The 19335-nt window shown below is 40.8% G+C and overlaps 2 protein-coding genes and 1 non-coding gene across 3 annotated transcripts; 1 reads left to right on the plus strand and 2 right to left on the minus strand.

The window, feature by feature from the left end:
- Positions 1-2771: 2771 nt before the first annotated feature.
- Positions 2772-7588, plus strand: LOC130797448 (uncharacterized). The gene has a single exon (XM_057660027.1). The coding sequence runs from the start codon at positions 4093-4095 to the stop codon at positions 6745-6747; it is 2655 nt and encodes an 884-aa protein (XP_057516010.1). The 5' UTR covers positions 2772-4092; the 3' UTR covers positions 6748-7588.
- On the minus strand, positions 4611-4718 carry LOC130799049 (small nucleolar RNA R71). Its single transcript, XR_009039196.1, has one exon. It is a non-coding gene; the product is annotated as a small nucleolar RNA R71 (small nucleolar RNA).
- A 4789-nt stretch (positions 7589-12377) lies between the features above and the next one.
- LOC130797447 (uncharacterized) lies at positions 12378-18508 on the minus strand. Its single transcript, XM_057660025.1, has 2 exons — positions 17275-18508; positions 12378-15991 (listed from the first exon to the last, which is right to left on the minus strand). The coding sequence occupies exon 2, from the start codon at positions 15277-15279 to the stop codon at positions 12619-12621; it is 2661 nt and encodes an 886-aa protein (XP_057516008.1). The 5' UTR covers positions 15280-15991; positions 17275-18508; the 3' UTR covers positions 12378-12618.
- Between the last annotated feature and the right edge of the window lie 827 nt (positions 18509-19335).

Below are 19335 nucleotides of genomic sequence, written 5' to 3' on the forward strand. Positions count from 1 at the left end.
AATGCTCTGAGCTGAAGGAGCGTTTAGTCAGAACTGAACAGTGGCGGGAGAGGGCGAGAAAGCAACTGGAGGAGACCGTTGAGAATCTGGACGCGGCTTCCAATAAATCGGCGACCCTCGGCCATGAAGTCGGTCACCTAATGGACGTTCATGCTAAACTGGTTCACCAGAACCAGTGTCTTTTGGAACAGGTGTCGGCTGATTCGGCCAAATTCAAGACTTTGCTATCCGCGGCTAGGGTTTATAAAATCAGTTTGGAGAGACGAGCCCGGATAGCTAGGGATTGGCTTACTTCAGATGAGCCGGAAGCGTCGAGTTTCTTGGGGGATCTAACAGCAGAGATGGTGGTTACGGGGTCCACGATTACTGAAGAGAGGTACCGTCTGGCTGCCACGGAGTTAGGTGTTGACTTCGATTCCCTCAAACAAAAGGCAAATCACAAGGGGGACGAAGCTTTGGCCAACCTAGCTCCGATTTTGGAACGGGAGTCGGCGGTACTGGTGGACCTCAACTGGGACGTGGAAGAGGCGAGGGCTTGGTCGGAGAGAGTTGATGTCGCGGCTGAGAAGGAGGCTCTATGCCTTGATCTGGATAAGTTAACTCTCTCCCCTCCTTCGACCTCGGGCACCCCCGAGAACTTGGCGCTTTCCCAACTGGAGAGTTTATGCTTAGACTTGTCAAATCTCCTTATCGATGAAGGGAGAAACCTCCAGGGCTTGTCCAAGGAGCTATCCGAGATTGAAGTGGAGCCGTTCAACATTGAAGATTTTGTGAGCTTCACTCCAAGTCTTGAAGAGGGGGCGGCCGAATCTCCTCCGTTGCCGGCTCAGGACATCGAGGGGGATGTTGATGCCTTTTTGGATAATGTTTAACTGTTTTGTAATTGTAGTTTAATCTTGACATTTCTGATCGGTTTTTGTAATTCTATTGGTTACCTGTATATATTTTGAATGACACTTTTATTGCTGATACTGCCTCTTTTAATCTTAACATTTCTAAGATGGTAGTTTCTTTGGTTCGAATCTTAGTTCGCGGACTCCTTTAAGAAGTGGGGGGTGCCGTGGTCAAAATTTAACTTAGAACAATTTTGGACTGGGGACCCCCTTTCAGGCGTCCGACTCATCGATGCCACGGTCGTGATCTATTGAAGTTTACTTGGACTAATTTCGTATTTTGGACCCCCTTCTAAGGGTCCGACTTGTCAACGTCACGGCTGAGTGACTTGAATATTTACCTGTCTAATTTTTGAGCTTAGGACCTCCATCTGAGGGTCCGACTTATCGACGTGGCGGGCAGGAAACATCGAGCTAAATATATACTTGGATCTTTTTGGATTTGAGACCCCAATCTAAGGATCTGACATGTCGATGTCCCGGTTAGGAAACATCTTGGCGAATTTTGACTTAGAATAATTTACAACTTGGGAGCCTAATCTGGGGGTCCGACTTGTCGATGTCCCGGTTAGGAAACATCTTGGCGAATTTTTACTTGGAATAATTTTAGGACTTGGGACCCCAATCTGGGGGTCCGACTTGTCGATGTTCCGATTAGGAAACATTTGGCGAATTTTTACTTGGAATAATTTAGAACTTGGGACTCCAATCTGGGGGTCCGACTTGTCGATGTCCCGGTTAGGAAACATCTTGGCGAATTTTTACTTGGAATAATTTAGAACTTGGGACCCCAATCTGGGGGTCCGACTTGTCGATGTCCCGGTTAGGAAACATCTTGGCGAATTTTTACTTGGAATAATTTAGAACTTGGGAGCCCAATCTGGGGGTCCGACTTATGGACATGACTGAATTTTATAAGATTTGCAATATTACCAGAAATGAAAAATGAATACTTTTTAGAGCCGGGTAAATCTGAAAAATGAAATATCGATTATTGAAAATTGTAATGACAACGCGACTCATGCCGCGGGGTGAGATACAACTGATTTTGAGCAATGTGATAATGCCGCGGGATGAACTTGTGATGACACTAATGATCGGACTGGCCACCTTGTGAATCTTTTTAAATGAAGTACTTTTTCAAATGATCTCCATTCCATGGGCGGGGTAGCTTCTTTCCTTTCATGTCTTCCAGTTCAAATGTTCCGGGTTTGATGACACGGATGATTTTGAATGGACCATCCCAGTTGGCTCCAAGCTTCCCTTTCTCTACGATTTTCCCTGTGGCTTCGACTTTGCGTAGGACATAGTCCCCCACATGAGTATGTTTGGTTTTGACGAGCCGGTTGAAGCTGCGAATCATTTTTTGCTTCTGGGCCATGGACCTTAATAATGCGTTCCCCCGTGTTTCTGGGAGCAGATCCAAGTTCTCCCTTTTTCTCTGTTCATTCTCGTCGTGTGAGTAGTAGGTAACCCTTGTGGAGGGTATGCCTATCTCTACTGGAACTACTGCTTCAGATCCATATACCAGAGAGAATGGGGTATGCCCCGTTGCTTCTTTGACGGTTGTTCGGCTTGCCCATAGAATGCTGATGTGTGTATTTTATATATTATTTTCTACCATGCCCCCATTGTATTTTCATAGCATTTTTCGCGTATTTTGCTCAATTTTCTATTGGTTTTTATGCTTGGTTGGAGTGTTTGTTTCTTATCTATTTTGTAGGTACAAAGCTCTAATTATACTAGGAATCGACTCTTGGAGCGAGATTTGCAAGTTGGAAGGTCATAAGCTACTCAAAGGTCATTTTTGTGCTGACCAGGTCTCATACCCGGGTGGGTTTCCTCGTACCCGGCCGGGTGAGCCTCTCATACCCGGGTGGGTTTTCACATACCCGACCGGGTTTGCACTTGATACTTAAAAGAATTTGAAGATGCTATTTGGAAGAGAAAGTTGCCACACGCACCCGGCCGGGTTTCCACATACCCGGCCGGGTGAGCCTCTCATACTCGGGCGGGTTTTCACATACCCGGCCGGGTGAGCCTCTCATACTCGGGCGGGTTTCCACATACCCGGCCGGGTGAGACTCTCATACCCGGGCGGGTCTCCACATACCCAGCCAGGCTTCCATTGAAGATTAAAATGCTTTCCTGCGTACCCGGGCGGGTTTCCACATACCCCGCCGGGTCAAGCAGTTATTTTTTTTTTGTAACTTCCCATATCCTCCGATCTCTTTTAAGGGGATATAAATAGCTTTTGAGAGGAATTTTTGAGTAAGTTTTTTCTCTGTTTTTGAGGGTTCAGTATTGAAAAGATTTAACACATTACTTGTCATGGGGGATTGTTAATCAACACTTGAACATTGTAATCTTAATTATATTGAAGGTATTAGTTTCAATTCTAATTTCTTATTCTTGTTTATCGTAGTTATCTTTAAATGTTTGTTTCTACATTTAATTTGAATTTGATTTTCTCCATGGATTTTATTGTTGAATCTCTTGTTAGTTTTAATATGCTTAATGAGTAGTTTTATTTCTAGGGCTTGGTGAAACTATGCAAAAGGTCATGATTCTTGTTTGATTTTAGGATTTAAATTTGGTTTGTCTAGGCGATTCAATTGATGGGATTTGTATTCATTGCATGTTTGGCCAATTTGCAACTTTTATTCGCTCAATTCTATAAGCGAGAGTTGCGAGTTTGAGTGAACGATTTCCTTCTTTGAACAATTAAGCTTTAATCGCGATAGCTTGTTTTATTGTTTGATTGTCGAATTTGTTTGCGAGAGCAACATCTTCCTTCGCCTATATTCATTCCTATCCCAATTATTGTTCATGAATCATGATCGATGCATAGTGAATCCTTTTAGCCCTAGGTTTTTAATTATTGAATTTTATTCATCTCTTGTTTTTGCGTTCTACTTAGATAAACAAAAATCCAACATTTGATCGTTAGCAATAGTGAACTTGGTTCAAATTGTGACTTTATTTGTCCTTCCACAGTGGTTCGACCCTACTTTCCCAACTATACTAGTTAGGTGAATTAGGAATTATTTTTGGTAGTAAAACGACCTATCAAAATTTGGCGCCGTTGCCGGGGAAGGTCAACAATTTTACTTTTTGAATTTAGTGTTTGCTTTTGCTAACCCACTCAAGGAACAACTGTTCTTCGAGCGTATTTACGTTTGTTCTAGTGTTTTTGTGCATGACCAGGAGTACCAACAAGCAACATTTGCTTTTTGATCCTGAGGTTGAGGCAACTGCTCGTAGAACACACGCAAGTACGAAGAAAAGGAGGGCGGAGGCTCGTAAACAAGCTCAACAAGCCTCTCAATCTCTTGACATGGCAGGTCAGGCTCCCGAGAGAACTCTTAGGCAGTGTACACAGCCCAAGGCTAGCAATGTTACCGCGGGGATTAGGATGCCGACTACTAATGCTGGAAACTTTGACATCAAATCCCATGTTATGAATATGATCACGGGAAATCAGTTCTATGGTCTTGACAATGAAGAACCCGTCGATCATCTACAGAAATTCCTTCAAGCATGTTCTCTACAAAAGATTACTGGGATGACTGACGACGAGCTCTACTTGTACCTCTTTCGTTTCTCTTTGGCAGGCAAGGCTCAACGTTGGTATAACTCTCTTCCCAACACCATTACTACTTGGGCGCAACTGTCTGATGCTTTTCTAGTGAAGTATTATCCCGGTTATAAGACTCATGACTACAGAATTAAACTCTATAGTTTCTCACAAGATGCGGGGGAGACTTTTCATGATGCGTGGGAGAGATTCAAAGATTACCAATATATGTGCCCTCATCACGGTATTGAGAAGGAATTTCTTATGCAATCTTTTTATAATGGTTTTGATAATGAGACTAAGAGGATGGTAGATGGTGCGGCTGGCGGCTCTTTCATGAACAAACAAACTTCTAAGGCTATTTCACTCTTGGATACTCTTGCTGAAAATCAATGGAATAGCTCATCTAGGCGCGCAGCTCAAGCACCAAGGAAGGGGAAGCATGAAGTTGAAACTTATTCCCTTCTATCATCACAAATCTCAGCTTTGAATGCGAAAATCGATGGGATGCGCATGAATGCTAGTACATCTATGCCCGTCAATGCTATGGCTACCTCTAGCCAAGGTGGAGTTGCTTGTGATTATTGCGGTATGCATGGTCATTCTCTAATGGAGTGTTCTGTTAATCCTAATGGAGCTATGGGAGTGCCAGAGCAAGTTAATGCTTTTCAAGCTCGTCCTCCTTTCAATAACAATAGCTACTATCCTGGAATTCGGAATCATCCTAACTTGTCATATCGCAGCAACAATGTGTTAAATCCTCAACAGCAACACTTTCCACCACAAGCACCACAACAACAATATGGGCAACATCAGCAATTTCAGCCCAATCAAGGACCACCCGGTTTCCAAAGGCCTCCTCAAGGCCATCAACAGCAGCAGTTTCAGAACCAACAACTCCAATCCGAATTGGGGGAATTGAAAAACATGATGGCCCAAATGGCCAAACAGCTTGAGCAACTCGGTACTCACAATAAAATGCTTGAAACTCAAGTCGCTCAATTAGCTGCATCTAGCTCCTCTAGGCAAGCAGGAGCATTGCCCGGCCAACCTACTCAACCACATGGCAAGGAGACCGTCAATGCAATCACTACAAGGAGCGGGTTGAGTTATGATGAGCCACCCATGCCTCACAATGGAGAGTCAAATTCGAAAGATGCGGGCATTTCTGAAGCGATTACCGATGAAGCATCTTTTGAGGCAGTGCACAAGAAGGAGAAAGCGAAAGAAGAGGCATTGCAAGTGCCTCCCATCACACTTCCTTTTCCCAACCGCCAAGTGAAGAGCAAGCTTGACAAGCAGTTCGGTAAGTTCTTGGAGGTGGTTAAGAATTTGCAGGTAACAGTTCCTTTTACTGAATTAATCACACAAGTGCCTGCTTATGCTAAATTCATGAAGGACATATTGACTAGGAAAAGAGATTTTAGTGAGGTGGATACAGTTGCTTTTACTGAACAATGTAGTGCTTTGCTACAAAATAAATCCCCTCCAAAACTGAAAGATCCTAGTAGTTTCTCCATCCCTTGTCACATTGGAAAACTGTTTATTGATAAAGCTTTATGTGATTTAGGAGCTAGTGTTAGTGTGATGCCTTTTTCTGTCTGTTCTAAACTGAAAATGGGTGATCTAAAAGTTACTAATATTACTCTACAAATGGCTGACCGTTCTGTTAAATATCCTTTGGGTATTTTGGAGGATGTCCCTGTTAGGGTAGGTAAGTTTTATATCCCTGTTGATTTTGTTGTTCTTGATATGGAGGAAGATCAACAAATTCCTATTATATTAGGAAGACCTTTCCTTCATACGGCAGGAGCAGTAATTGATGTGAAAAATGGTAGACTTACACTTTCTGTGGGGGATGACAATGTAACTTTCAATTTGAGCAATGCTTTGAAAGGTCCCATGCTTGAGGAAAAATGCTATGTTATTGATGTAGTTGATGTGATTTGTCATGATAACTTGCCCCTAACTCTTATGAAAGATCCTTTGGAGGCTGTTCTTTGTCTTGAATCTTCTACAGGTGATTCTAGCATTTGGAAGACTGAAATTGATGCTATTGAACAAGCTCTTTGTAATGAAGAGCTTAGTCACAGCAAGAGCAAGAGAGTGCAGAGGTTAGTTCGACCTATATGCAAAGTTGAGATGCTTGAAAGGATGATGACGATGATGATGAGCAGCAGCATAATGACTTTAACCCCATGGGTTAGTGGGCTCTTGCCCCCCTCTCAAACTCTGTGGACAGTGCTTGATTTGGCTTGGGGGGGGGGGGAGTCTTGATTGTTGCTTTAGCTTACTCTCTTGTATATATTCCACCGCTTTTAGTGTAGTTGTTTTGGTCGGAGTTGGTTGTTTCTCTCCTTTTGCAGGTTCTTTTGCAAGTCGCGCTTTGGATAACGTGATGAATTTTTGTGCTTCAGCTTGCATTATGAAGTTAATTATTGAGATCTTCCCAACTCTTTTCATAATTTAGCTTTGAGTGTTTTTATTGCTTTCTTAGGATTGTTACATGGTTTGTACCACTCATTAGGAGTGGGAGTTTACATGTGACCAAAAATATTGTATTGCTTTCTTAGTTGTAATGTATTTCTTTCTCCCTTGATGCCCCTTTGGATTTTTTTGACAAAGTATGTTTCCCTGTGCCCTATGGTTGAAATTTTGAACACTTGTGATTGCTGAGACCGGTTATTGTAGACTTTTGGGTTCTTTTTCCGATTCCTTCGTATTATTGAAACTTGTGTTTTTGAGCATTATTATCTATTGTTTGGAACAAGAAAGAGTTTACCTTGTAAGGATTTGGACTTTGATTTCTATCTCACTATTTTCTTCTTGAGCGATTAGTTCCTGGTGTATCACTGATCTCCATTTATGCTTGGTACTGGTCTTGTTAGCTATGTAATTGCATGATGAGCATGATAGAAGGCGCTCATTTGCTAGAAGCCGTGCAAAATTGTTTTCAAAGTCATGATTTGCCATTTGATCCTTTATTTTAAGCCCTACATTTTCTTTCATAACTAACCGCATTATAAACCTTTTGACCCTATTTGATCAACCCAAATCTAGCTTGGGGGAGCAATTGGTTAGTTAGTGGGCGGTATATATTCTGTCATCTGGCTCACATTTACGTGCATGGGGTACTTAAGTTAGGTTGATTATTTCCTCATTGTTGGAGTGTGCTTATCTAGTTTGTCATATATCATCATCTTCTTCATTGTTCAATTTCAATTCTAAAAAAAAAAAAAAAAAGAAAAATTAAAAAGAGGAGAAAAACCCTCTTGGTTTGTCATATGTTACCATCTTTTCATTATTCATATTTATGTAGTTTCAATTCCAAAAAAAAAAAAAAAGAGAGAGAAAATAAAAAGAGGAGAAAAACCCTCTTGGTTTGTCATATGTTACCAACTTACCATCTTTTCATTATTCATATTTATGTAGTTTCAATTCCAAAAAAAAAAAAAAAAAAAAACGAAGGAAAAATTTGTCTCACATCTTTTATTTTATTGTACATTTTCGCCTTTGCAAGTTGTAAATCTCTTATCGTTTGATGATGATATGACGGTGCTTTCCATTAGTTGGGTTGGTTCGGTAGTTATGAGTTGAATTTATTTGGAGTTGTTTTAGCCTCATCTTTAGGCTATGTTACTTTTTAGATTATGCTCCCCCAAAATAGACTTTCAGCTCGCATATTTTCAAATTAAATCCTACCTTTGACCCAAACCCCATTACAAGCTTAATAAAGACCTTCTTGACAATCATGCAGTTATATGTGCTTCCTCGATTTAATATCTTGCCAAGATTTAAGAGTATGTGATGAATTTCGAGTCGACTTCTATAGGTCGAGTGATATTATTTCCCTTTTAAACACATGAGTGTTGTTCAGATGAGAGGGTGCCTTATTAGCATTTTAGGCTACAAAAATTCATTCATATGCACATCTTTTGCATATTTGTGGGCGGAGAGCGATCGAGTACATTTTATACTCGCCACAGATAGAGGAGTGTCACCCGTGAGAACTCTATCCTTGATTCCTCGTTATTCCTTAGTAATAAGGCTTGAATTCGCTTGTATGATATTTTACTCTTGGATTGGTATTGAACTATTTGAATGCGTTGATTGAGAGGATGTGATCACAAGTGTTATGCGATGTTGCTTTTATAGGGTGAAGCATACTTTTATTCTTAGAACTTTGTCTTGTTTGCTTGAGGACAAGCAAAGGTTCGGCTCGGGGGAGTTTGATGTGTGTATTTTATATATTATTTTCTACCATGCCCCCATTGTATTTTCATAGCATTTTTCGCGTATTTTGCTCAATTTTCTATTGGTTTTTATGCTTGGTTGGAGTGTTTGTTTCTTATCTATTTTGTAGGTACAAAGCTCTAATTATACTAGGAATCGACTCTAGGAGCGAGATTTGCAAGTTGGAAGGTCATAAGCTACTCAAAGGTCATTTTTGTGCTGACCAGGTCTCATACCCGGGTGGGTTTCCTCATACCCGGGTGGGTTTCCTCATACCCGGCCGAGTGAGCCTCTCATACCCGGGTGGGTTTTCACATACCCGACCGGGTTTGCACTTGATACTTAGAAGAATTTGAAGAAGCTATTTGGAAGAGAAAGTTGCCACACGCACCCGGCCGGGTTTCCACATACCCGGCCGGGTGAGCCTCTCATACCCGGGCGAGTTTTCACATACCCGGCCGGGTGAGCCTCTCATACCCGGGCGGGTTTCCACATACCCGGCCGGGTGAGACTCTCATACCCGGGCGGGTCTCCACATACCCGGCCAGGCTTCCATTGAAGATTAAAATGCTTTCCTGCGTACCCGGGCGGGTTTCCACATACCCGGCCGGGTCAAGCAGTTATTTTTTTTTGTAACTTCCCATATCCTCCGATCTCTTTTAAGGGGATATAAATAGCTTTTGAGAGGAATTTTTGACTAAGTTTTTTCTCTGTTTTTGAGGGTTCGGTATTGAAAAGATTTAACACATTACTTGTCATGGGGGATTGTTAATCAACACTTGAACATTGTAATCTTAATTATATTGAAGGTAATAGTTTCAATTCTAATTTCTTATTCTTGTTTATCGTTGTTATCTTTGAATGTTTGTTTCTACATTTAATTTGAATTTGATTTTCTCCATGGATTTCATTGTTGAATCACTTGTTAGTTTTAATATGCTTAGTGAGTAGTTTTATTTCTAGGGCTTGGTGAAACTATGCAAAAGGTCATGATTCTTGTTTGATTTTAGGATTTAAATTTGGTTTGTCTAGGCGATTCAATTGATGGGATTTGTATTCATTGCATGTTTGGCCAATTTGCAACTTTTATTCGCTCAATTCTATAAGCGAGAGTTGCGAGTTTGAGTGAACGATTTCCTTCTTTGAACAATTAAGCTTTAATCGCGATAGCTTGTTTTATTGTTTGATTGTCGAATTTGTTTGCGAGAGCAACATCTTCCTTCGCCTATATTCATTCCTATCCCAATTATTGTTCATGAATCATGATCGATGCATAGTGAATCCTTTTAGCCCTAGGTTTTTAATTATTGAATTTTATTCATCTCTTGTTTTTGCGTTCTACTTAGATAAACAAAAATCCAACATTTGATCGTTAGCAATAGTGAACTTGGTTCAAATTGTGACTTTATTTGTCCTTCCACAGTGGTTCGACCCTACTTTCCCAACTATACTAGTTAGGTGAATTAGGAATTATTTTTGGTAGTAAAACGACCTATCAAATGTCAGGTAGCTCTTCGTCCCAAGTACCTTTAACCCCCTCTATCTTCTTTTTGATACCGTTCAAGATCTCCTTGTTTGCTGATTCAATTTGCCCATTCGTTTGTGGCCGAGACACGGAGCTGAATCGGATTTGAATGCCAAATCTGTCACAGTATTGTGTTGTGCTTTTGCTGATAAATTGTCTCCCATTGTCAGTGATGATCACACGAGGAATACCGTATCTTGTGATGAAATTTCTCCATATAAACTGACAGACTTGCTTGTCTGTGATTGAGCTAAGAGCCTCCGCTTCTACATACTTGGTGAAGTAATCAATAGCCACAATGATGAACTTGCGTTGCCCCTTTGCTGGTGGAAAGGGGCCAAGGAGATCTATACCCCACTTGTTGAAAGGCAGAATGGCTTGCATGGCAGTCAAGTAATTTGAGGGCTTCCTTCCTATCTTTGAGTGGTACTGACATTCGGGACACCGTCTGATCAATTTTTCCGCGTCTTCTCGGAGTGAAGGCCAATAATATCCGCTTCTGAGCACTTTTCCAATGACAGTTCGTACACCCTGATGTACACCGCATCCGCCTTCGTGTATCTCACGAAGAATGTAATTTCCTTCTTCAGGAGAAACACATTTCAAGAGGGGATGAGTATACGACTTTTTATAGAGTGTTCCCTCATGGAGTTCGAACCATCTAGCCTTCTTCTGGAGCACTTTTGCTTGATTTTCATCCTGGGGAAGCGTCTGGTTTTGCAAAAATTCGATGTAGGGTTCCATCCACGTCTCTGATCTGTCAATGGTGTTGACCATGTGGTTGATACTGGGGTTTGGAAGTACTTCCCAGATGATGTCACGAGCCGCGGATGTTTCTGCTGAGCTGGCGAGTTTCGCCAGAGAATAGGCTTGTGCATTTTGGGACCTCGGGATGTGGATCAACGTGAACTTGTCGAACTTTTGAACAAATCCCTTTACTTGTTGTAAGTACATTTTCATGCTGTCATCTTTGGCTTCAAATTCCCCATTAACTTGTCCCACTATTAGTTGGGAATCAGAGAATGCGGACAATACCTTAGCCCCCGCCTCGTAGCAGATTTTCAACCCCATCAGTAATGCTTCGTATTCGGCCTCATTGTTGGATGCCGCGAACTAGAATCTGACCGCCCTTTCCATACGAACCCCAGCGGAAGACACAATGAGGAGACCAGCCCCACTTGCTGATTGCGTTGAGGACCCATCTACATACAACTTCCATTCGTGATCGGTTTCAGGATGATGGGGGATAGTACTTTCAGCAATGAAGTCAGCCAGGGCTTGCGCTTTGATTGTTGTCCGAGGTTCATATTCAATGCCGAAATCCGCAAGTTGATTAGCCCAATCAGTGACGCGACTTGATTTATTCTTCCCTTCTAGAATCTTTTTCAAGGGTTGATCGCTCCGTACGATGATATGATGGGATTGGAAGTATGGTTTCAATTTCCTACTTACCATCACGACTGCGAACAAGACCTTCTCCACTTCACTATAGTTTCCCTCTGAGCCTCGGAAGGCGTGACTTATGTAGTACACAGGGAGTTGCTGCTTTTCTCTTTCAGCGACTAGCACTCCTGACAGGGAATATTCGGAGACCGAAACATATAAGATGTGCCTTTCCCCGTTGATAGGTGAGACTAATCTTGGCAGTGATGATAGGTGGTCCTTCAACTGATTAAAAGATTCTTCCGCTTCCTTAGTCCATTCGAACTTGCTCTGCTTAAGATTTTTGAAGAAAGGAGAACATTTATCCGCGGATTTGGATAGAAATCTCCCTAAGGCAGCTAGGCACCCTGTTAGTTTCTGTACTTCTTTTACGGACCTGGGAGATTTCATATTTTGGATTGCCCGAATCTTTTCGGGGTTTGCTTCAATGCCCCTTTCATCCACGAGAAAGCCAAGACACTTCCCTCCAGTGACCCCAAACACGCATTTCTCAGGATTGAGTCGCATTTAGGATTTTCAGAGGGTCATAAAAGTTTCCCGTAAGTCTGCGGCATGCCCGGACGCCTGTTTGCTTTTTGTGATCATGTCATCCACATATACCTCCAAGTTTCGCCCGATCTGGGACTGGAAAACTTTGTTAACCATTCTTTGGTAAGTGGCTCCGGCATTTTTCAACCCAAAGGGCATGACTTTATAACAATATACCCCAGTATTTGTGATGAATGCTGTGTGTGGCTGGTCTTCTGTGGCCAAGGGAATCTGATGGTAACCAGCGTTAGCATCCATGAAGCTCAGTAGAGCGTGGCCCGCGGTAGAATCTACCAAATGGTCTATCTTTGGGAGGGGATAGTCATCTTTGGGGCATGCTTGGTTAGATCCGTGAAGTCAACGCACATCCTCCACTTGCCATTGGATTTTTTTACGAGGACGACGTTGGAAAGCCAATCTTAATATTTGCACTCCCGGATAAACCCAGCTTTCAGCAATTTTTCTACTTCTGTTTTGGCGGCATCTATTCTTTCCTTCCCTTGATGCCGCAGCTTTTGCTTCACGGGCTTATAACCTGGTTTTATGTCAAGTTTGTGGCACATGACACTTGTTGGTATACCAGGCATCTCTTTCGTGGTAAATGCGAAGATATCGCGGAAATGAGCTATAGTGGCCACGACATCGTTCTTGATTGCGTCTGGAAGATCTTTTCCGATTTTGATCTGCTTCCCGTCAAATATTTCCGTTTCCTCGTATCGCTCCACTGGGTGAGGCCTTTCGTGGGCGTTGGGACCGTCTGTATACACGCTCATAACGGTTGGAGACTCTTCTTCCCTCTTTCTCTTGGAGGGAGTGGCGGATGTTTCTCGCTTCAGGGTGTTCACGAGGCATTGACGGGCTGTTACTTGGTCTCCTTTAAGGACGCCCACCTGACCATCATCCTGTTCGAATTGCAACAGGAGTTGATGAGGAAAGATCGCGGCTTTTATCTTGTTGATGAGCGAGAGCCCCATGATGGCATTATAGGGGAATGTGAGATCCACTACCGTGAATCGTACGGGCATGGCCCTGCTTTTGTTTTTTTCCCCCACCCTTACGGGTAGAATGATTGTGCCTAGTGGAATGACCTGACTACCTCCAAACCCGATCAATGGTTTGTCGAGAGGCTGCAAGTGCTTTTCTTCGAACTTCATTTTTCGGAGGCACTCCATGGTTATGAGGACGGCCGTACTTCCGGTGTCTACCAGTACTCTCTTGACCTTCATTTGCCCGATTTTGAGGGTGACCACTAGAGGATCGGTGTGTGGTTGTTGCAATGGTTGAGAGGTAGTGGCGTCGAATCTCATGATCGGTCCCTTTGATACGGTTTTTGGTGGTCCTTTCAGTAGAGCATGGACGCTATCCCTGGCGGCTCGAATGGTAGGATATTCTTCAGTGTATCCTCCGAAAATTACGTTGATAGTTCCTTGTGTGTTGGAACTTTCATGCTTGGTCTCATCCCTTCTGGGGGATCCCCGTCTTTGATTCCATGGCCTCCTGTCTGCTTCTCTTCCCGCATCATAGTCCTTCCTGTTGAGGAACCTTGACAGCTTTCCCTCATCAGCCAGTTGATGCAGGATACGTTTGAGTTCGCGACATTGGGCCAGAGTATGGCCGTGCTCTTTGTGGTAATCACACCACAAATTGTAATTGCGTCTATCGGAAGAAGTGGTAGTGGGTGGTGGAGTTGACAACTTGTCACGAACGGCAAAGAAAATGTCTTTTCTGTTTCGATTAAATATCGGGTCATTACCCCCATCTAGCAGATTGCGTGTTCTGGATTCTCCTTCCGTGATATATACGTGACGGGATCGTGGATGTCCCATGTCTGATGGGGGCGCAGGACGACGCGGCACGTAATTCCTTTCCCTCCTTGACGAAGGCTCTTCTCTGTTCCTTGAGGACTGATGGGAGGTTGCGGCATCTCTCTTTTCTGACTTTCGCCTTTTCGAGTCGTGTGCCTGGCATATTTCGGAGGCGGTGACATAGCTTTGACATTGTTTCATGGCTTCTGCATATGTCTTCACTTGACTTTCGATCAACTGGAACTTCAGTCTCTGAGCCTTCATTCCGTTGATCAGGGCATTCAAGGCGACTGATTCTTCCAGATCGGTCACCTCCAGTACGGCCTCATGGAATTTCTTCAAGTATGATGATATGGATTCCCCTTCCAGTTGCATTATGCCAAGCAAATGGAAGTTGGATTTCTCCTGCCTCCTGGATGCCACAAAGTGACCCAGGAATTTGCCTTCTAATTGGGCAAAGTTATGGATACTTCCTCCCGGAAGGGAGGTGTACCATGTCAAGGCTACTCCAGTAAGAGTAGTTGGGAAGAATTTACACCACAAGGATGGGTTGGTAGTGTGCAGCACCATCAAATTTTTGTAGGCCATTAAGTGTTCTTCGGGGCATGACGTGCCGTCGAATACTGCCATGTTTGGGATTTTTATTTTCCCCAGGTTGGGGGTACTTAGTACTTCTGGAGCCAACGGGGAGATTATTGGCGTAGGATTTTCAGGGAGGTTATTTATCTTGACCTCATTCCGTGGCATGGTGACAGGACTCACGGGATGGCTAGATCCTGCGAGCTGCGCCTTCTTCCTTTCTTGCCTCCTTCTATCTACCAACGATTGGACGCTTTCGGATGCCTTTTGCCTTTTGCTTTCTAGGTAGGTTCGGGCATCTTGAGAGGCGATCTTGGACACTCCATCCTGCGAATCACTCCTGCTAAGACTCGTGCGGGTTCTCGACCTCTCCCGCCTTTTCTTACTGTGTTTACTAGAGTGGGAAGTCCTCGAGTTCCCATCTTGAGATTCATGAGACTTTGGTATCTCCTGGTGGGGTTCGATTCGTTCCCGCAAGTTTTTTATTTGATCCGCCATGTCTTCTAATACTCGTTGTTGAGTAGGAGTATTATTTATGACGGCGCGGAGTTGTTTAGAGAAAGCGGCAGTGAGGTTTCGTGCTAGCATGTCCAGATCACGGCGAGTCACGGCTTGATTATTAGCGTGACCTGCAGAAGTGTCTGTATCTGTGCTATGTACGGTGGTGGTTTGAGTCGGATTTTTCTTAGGAGCCATGACTTCCTATCCCTTCCCCACAGACGGCGCCAAACTGTTTCGACAATGAAACGAGGAGGTGAGATTCACTTGAAATACCGTTAGTGGAAGTGTTATTAGGAACGGCGATTCGTAGAAAGAAGCAACTTGAATTCCTGCAAAACAACACGTTAGCCTTGTCCGGGGGGTGATCTCCCGGAAAACCCCTCCGACGCTCAAGTCAGAACGTGGATATGAGAATATGGAGTAGATGATTATAAACTGAATGCAAGAAGATGCCGTGGTTGATATTACTAGAATTTCGGTAAGAAAATGAAGTAGAATATAAGTAAGGATACTTGAGAGGATTATTTTTTTGATGTTTTTCTCCTCTCTGATGGTTGTCCCTATTTATAATGGTGGGGAAGGGAGTTACTTCAGAAAGGAGAGGTTGAAGATCATGGGAGCAGTGGGAGGTTACCAACCTTGGAAGAAGGATAGCCAAGGAATGAAGGAGAGTGGGAAGTTATTTTGCTGAAAGGAAGTTAGGGTATTGAGATGTAAACAGCCTTTGGGCCTTTCAAGGGAGGAGGGAATTCAGACAAAGGCCCATTGACCGAAAGTCAAGGTCAATCCGGAAAGTCAAAGGTCATTAAGGTAAAATGACATTAATAATTTAAATAAATAAATAAATAAATAAATAAATGATACCATGACAAACATCAAACTTTGCCAAAGCTTCCTTCAATAACATCTAAGGAAATCCAAACAATGTAATTGTCAACTACAAATTCAAATCTATATCATGCACCAAATCTGTCTATATATATATATATATATATATATATATATATATATTCTTGAATAAAGTGTTAACACATTTTAGAAAATGAATAATTGCATTACTAAATATCAGAGGAAGATTTTAGTTGATTGATTTTTATTGCACGTTATTTGGTAATTCAAATAGTCTGATTGCATATGACTTATTACAATTAGCTACTTTTGCATTAATTTATTTGTTGCCAAATTGCTATTCGGTTCACTATTTTTGACATTTTTTCAAAAATTCAAAATTATAATTATGGTAGTCTAACAATTTAAATGATTTAAATTCAAAATCAGATAATGTATAATGTGATTTAATTTAAGTCTTATTAATGTAAATTTTATTAATATAAATTTATTATAATTTTTACTTAAGTACAATCAATGATATTTAAGATTAAAATAGTAAATTAATAAATGTATTAAAATCAAATAAGACAATAGTAGTGAATAAGAGAAAATAGTAAAGTGTGACATTATTCAATTCATAGATTTGATTTCTATTAATAACAATTTTTTTTAAATTTAAATTATCTTTTTTTTTTCTCCATCTATAATCCTTCCTTCTTTATTTTTCTTTATTATTCATCATTTTATTTTTACATATTTGAGACCCTACATTGTTTTGTACTAAAATCTCCTTGCAGATGTTAATATAAATATACATTCAGAAGTATTTAACAAATTTAGACCTTACGATCTCCATTTTATTGTGATTAATTTTATAACCAATGAATTTGTTCCACTTCCAAAAATATTTTCTCACGTTCTTTATGATGATTGTATGAGTTTGGGATTTATTACTCAGATTGACAAAAATAGTGGGGTTTTAAAGAAATTTATGGTTGTGGATTATCAACCAACAACAGATAATGATGCCGATTTGCTGTGTTTTTCGTCGGAAACTGGGAAATGCGAGGTATGGATTGTTCTGATAGACAATTCGGGTATGGATTACAATAAACACAATAAATTCCCCTCAAAATTACTCTATCATCATCGGCATATATTACTTTATGGCGATTGTTCATCAGTTCAAGTTTGGATTAAAAACGAAACACAACAAAACACATTTAAAGTTAAAAACGAAACACATAAAAACATAGAAAAAAAAACAAGTAAATACATAGATTAAACAAAAACCAGACTTAGATTAAACGAAAAAAAACAGAAAAAATATATATAGATTAAACAAAATTAGGGACTAACCTTGAAGAATTTATACTTTAGAGGGAATAAAGGGAAGGTTTAGAGAAAAATGGAGATGGGACGGAAAAGGATTCGATTATGGGAGTGGGACGGCACTTTGGGCTTGAGCTAGTGGTACACATTGAGAAAATTTTTATTATGATGCTCCTTCGCGTCTTCTTCTTAATCATTAACTTTCAATCCATCAAGTCATGCATCCAATTCCTTGTCCTTTGTCTTGATGAAGAAATACCAAACATTCCTTGAGTAGTCAAGATCAAGTTATTAAAAACACTTAAAGAGGCCTTCCTAGATAGACCCCATAGTTCCGAATGAATATAATCTAAGTACCCACTTATTGTTGTGGGAAAAGACCTTAAAACTAACTCTTATGCTTCCCATTTACAAATAACTCGCAAAATGAGAGATTCCCCGGTCATCTCCCACCAAATACATCTTGCTTTCATCCGATGTTCACCCATGTGACCATGTTTCAACAACTAAAGTTTAGTATCATAATACAATATTTTGTTAGTAATAAGATGTGCCTAACTGGTAATTATGGAGTCTTATAGAACATACAACGATCAATGTTTCCTTTCATTATCACAAAGAACACTTAGTGACCTTCATCACTCTACCATCACAAGTACTACACGTCTACACCTATATTCGTTCATGGCAAGAGTACATAAGGAAATAAGGTTCTTCTTCACACCTATAACATGCCTAACATCCATCTACGTTCTCACCATTCCATCTTATATTTTGATGCGGAGATTCCTAATATTAATCACCCTAAAAGTCTTATCATTACCTGTGGTGACACTTCCTTTATACACCTAAATATAGGTAGCAAATTAAGTCCATTATATTTTTTCCTTTATACTTACAAGTGGTAACAAGTACACCCCCATCTTCACTATCATACACATAACTAATGTCCCAGAATCAAACGTGATAATATTCACGTTGCCCTTCTTGTTGGAACATAACTTCTTCCACTTCCAACACTCTTTCATTGTGTCTCCCTTCAACTTTTAATAATGACAACTCTTATTCTTATTGGGACCCCTATATTTTAACCTTCTTCCAATCATAGATAATAAATCTACTCTTCAATAGACTCTTGGCCATGAACAATGATATCAATTTGTCCCAAATGCCCTTAGCAGTATCCTCCTTAACATTTCTCTCAACACTTCATTTGAGAGTCATAGTAAGATTGCATGCACTCAATTCTTTAAAATTGATTTTCTGCCATCTTGTTGTGGTCATGTCTGTAGGCCTCTCAGAAATCTCATCTATTGTCTATTAGTCCTCATATTGAATCAATATAACTTTAATTTTGACTTATTATAGACTAAAATTCCGATTTTTATTGAATTTCATAATATCAAGCTTCATTGTACTAGCCACCAACTTGCTGATCTAATACATACCAATTGAAGAAAATTAAAGAAATTTTCAGGATTCTTACAATCAATCGTGAGTCCCTATAGCTCTAATAGATTGGTGTAATCACAAAATCAAAAAAGCCTAGATATCTAATAGGCCCAAATAAATACCAATAGTTTTTATAAAATTATTTTGTTACATAGATTATAACAATATCAAGCATTCTAAAAAGATCGTGATAGACTTACCATTAAAACCAACATTTGACTAAGTTTTTCATTAATGCATTGAATATTTGTCTCCTTAGCTTAAAATCCTAACTTCACCATGGAGGATCCAAATAGTTTCTTAACTTTGTAGATTAAAGTAGTCTACTTCGAGTTTAAAATAGTTGTTACACTTGAATTGTGTAGAAACGGTTACAGATGGTGGACGACAACAAGAGGGGGTGAATTGTTGTCTGATAAGTTTAAGTATTTTTGCCCTATTTTTGCGGAATTAGATTGCGGAATTAAAACTTAAACTTGATGCGAAATATAAGAAAGAGACAACACTATTTTACGTGGAAACCTTCTAGGCCTAAATAGAAGGAAAACCACGACCCCCCGAAATTTCAAAATTCTCTACTATGTTTTAGGCAATTAGTTACAATTACATAAAACAAATAAACAAAACTTCCTCCTC

This window comes from Amaranthus tricolor, chromosome 13 (assembly GCF_026212465.1).
Source record: "Amaranthus tricolor cultivar Red isolate AtriRed21 chromosome 13, ASM2621246v1, whole genome shotgun sequence".
NCBI classification, from domain to species: Eukaryota; Viridiplantae; Streptophyta; class Magnoliopsida; order Caryophyllales; family Amaranthaceae; genus Amaranthus; species Amaranthus tricolor.